The sequence below is a fragment of the Cyprinodon variegatus genome, unplaced genomic scaffold (genome assembly GCF_000732505.1).
Source record: "Cyprinodon variegatus isolate N-32 unplaced genomic scaffold, C_variegatus-1.0 Scaffold1862, whole genome shotgun sequence".
NCBI classification, from domain to species: domain Eukaryota; kingdom Metazoa; phylum Chordata; class Actinopteri; order Cyprinodontiformes; family Cyprinodontidae; genus Cyprinodon; species Cyprinodon variegatus.
The window spans coordinates 52,912-54,141 of record NW_015152315.1 but is presented as its reverse complement, the minus strand read 5'-3'; the positions used below and the strand labels follow the sequence as shown (position 1 = coordinate 54,141).

General features: G+C 42.0%; 1 protein-coding gene across 1 annotated transcript in view; it reads right to left on the bottom strand.

Moving 5' to 3' along the window:
- LOC107104729 (TBC1 domain family member 24-like) overlaps nucleotides 1-524 on the bottom strand; it is a 9,204-nt gene extending 8,680 nt beyond the window's left edge. Inside the window, exon 1 of the mRNA XM_015404807.1 lies at nucleotides 291-524. Within this exon, the coding sequence (XP_015260293.1) occupies nucleotides 291-484 (194 nt within the window). The 5' untranslated portion in view covers nucleotides 485-524. The remainder of the gene's footprint in view (nucleotides 1-290) is intronic.
- Nucleotides 525-1,230: the final 706 nt, after the last annotated feature.

Below are 1,230 nucleotides of genomic sequence, written 5' to 3'. Positions count from 1 at the left end.
CCTGGGGCCCCCCATTTATAGGTCCAATCAGACAGCAGCAAACCATTTGAAAACAAACCATGCTAAGAGCAGTGTAGCAAACCATTTGAAAACAAACCATGCTAAGTTGGCAACACTGCTCTTTGCATGGTTTGTTTTCAAATGGTTTGCTGCTGTCTGTTTGGACCTATAAATGGGGGGCCCCAGGAACTTGGGGCCCTAGGCAAGTGCCTAGTATTGCCTAATGGTAAATCTCCCCCTGATTAGAAGACTGAAGCCCAAATGTCCTGAAAATAAGGCTAAAAACGTACCTGGATCGAGGTCTTGCAATGCTGAGCTGTGTTTGCAAACCAAAGTTCTTACTGTCGTCTGGGTTGTTATATGAATGAGATCTTGGTCTCCTGCCCGTCGACATGGAGCTCAGGTCTTGTTCAGGAGAAGCGTAAGAAATCATATTCATGTTCCCAAAGTTGGAAAACTCTGGCGTTCTTGAAACTTGAATCATCTCAATCCGGGGGGGAAAAAAGCCTCTCAGAATGCAGCGTCTGTTCTCAGCATGTGCACCGTCAGAGGGTCAGGGCTTTATATCAACTCCAGGGCTGAGGTCATCAGAGTAAGCTGCCGTTTGTTTGTTGTGAAGCACGTCCTGAAAGGGAAAGGTTCCAGTGATTTTCCTGTTTTCACTTTGTGAACGCAGGGTTTGTTTCTGAGAACTGTAGCCGTGGCGCCAGCATCTTTCCATAGAGACGAAAAAATGAGATGTCAAAATGTCTGGAAAATGACACAAAATAGAGGCTGTCTTTATGGATCAACTCTTCTGAAGACAACACTTTGCTTTAGCCGTTAATATCCTGCAAAAATATAATCAACCTGTACTGTCTGTTCTGCGTACTTTCTGTTTTTGTTTTTGCAAGGAACTTAATTTGATTAGACAATTTCTATTTTTGTTTTGCCTCTGGAAAGGTCTCCTTTTGAGGAGATCATATTAAGGAGACTGGAGAGGTTAATGTTCTTTGCAGCACTGCAGACTAAATTAAAAAGGAAAAACAATAAATAAAATAGAGAAATTGTTCTACATGTCTAATGCCTTGAAATTATGTTTTTTTTTTTTACCAGATTTGCCCTATTTTTCTGTTGCACTTAGACTTAAATAATCTGAGTAAATAAAAATACAATCCTCTAACCCCTAGAACCCTACGGACCCACCGGTGGGTCCAGCTGCTACGTGACCTCGTAATTTTACCAAACCCC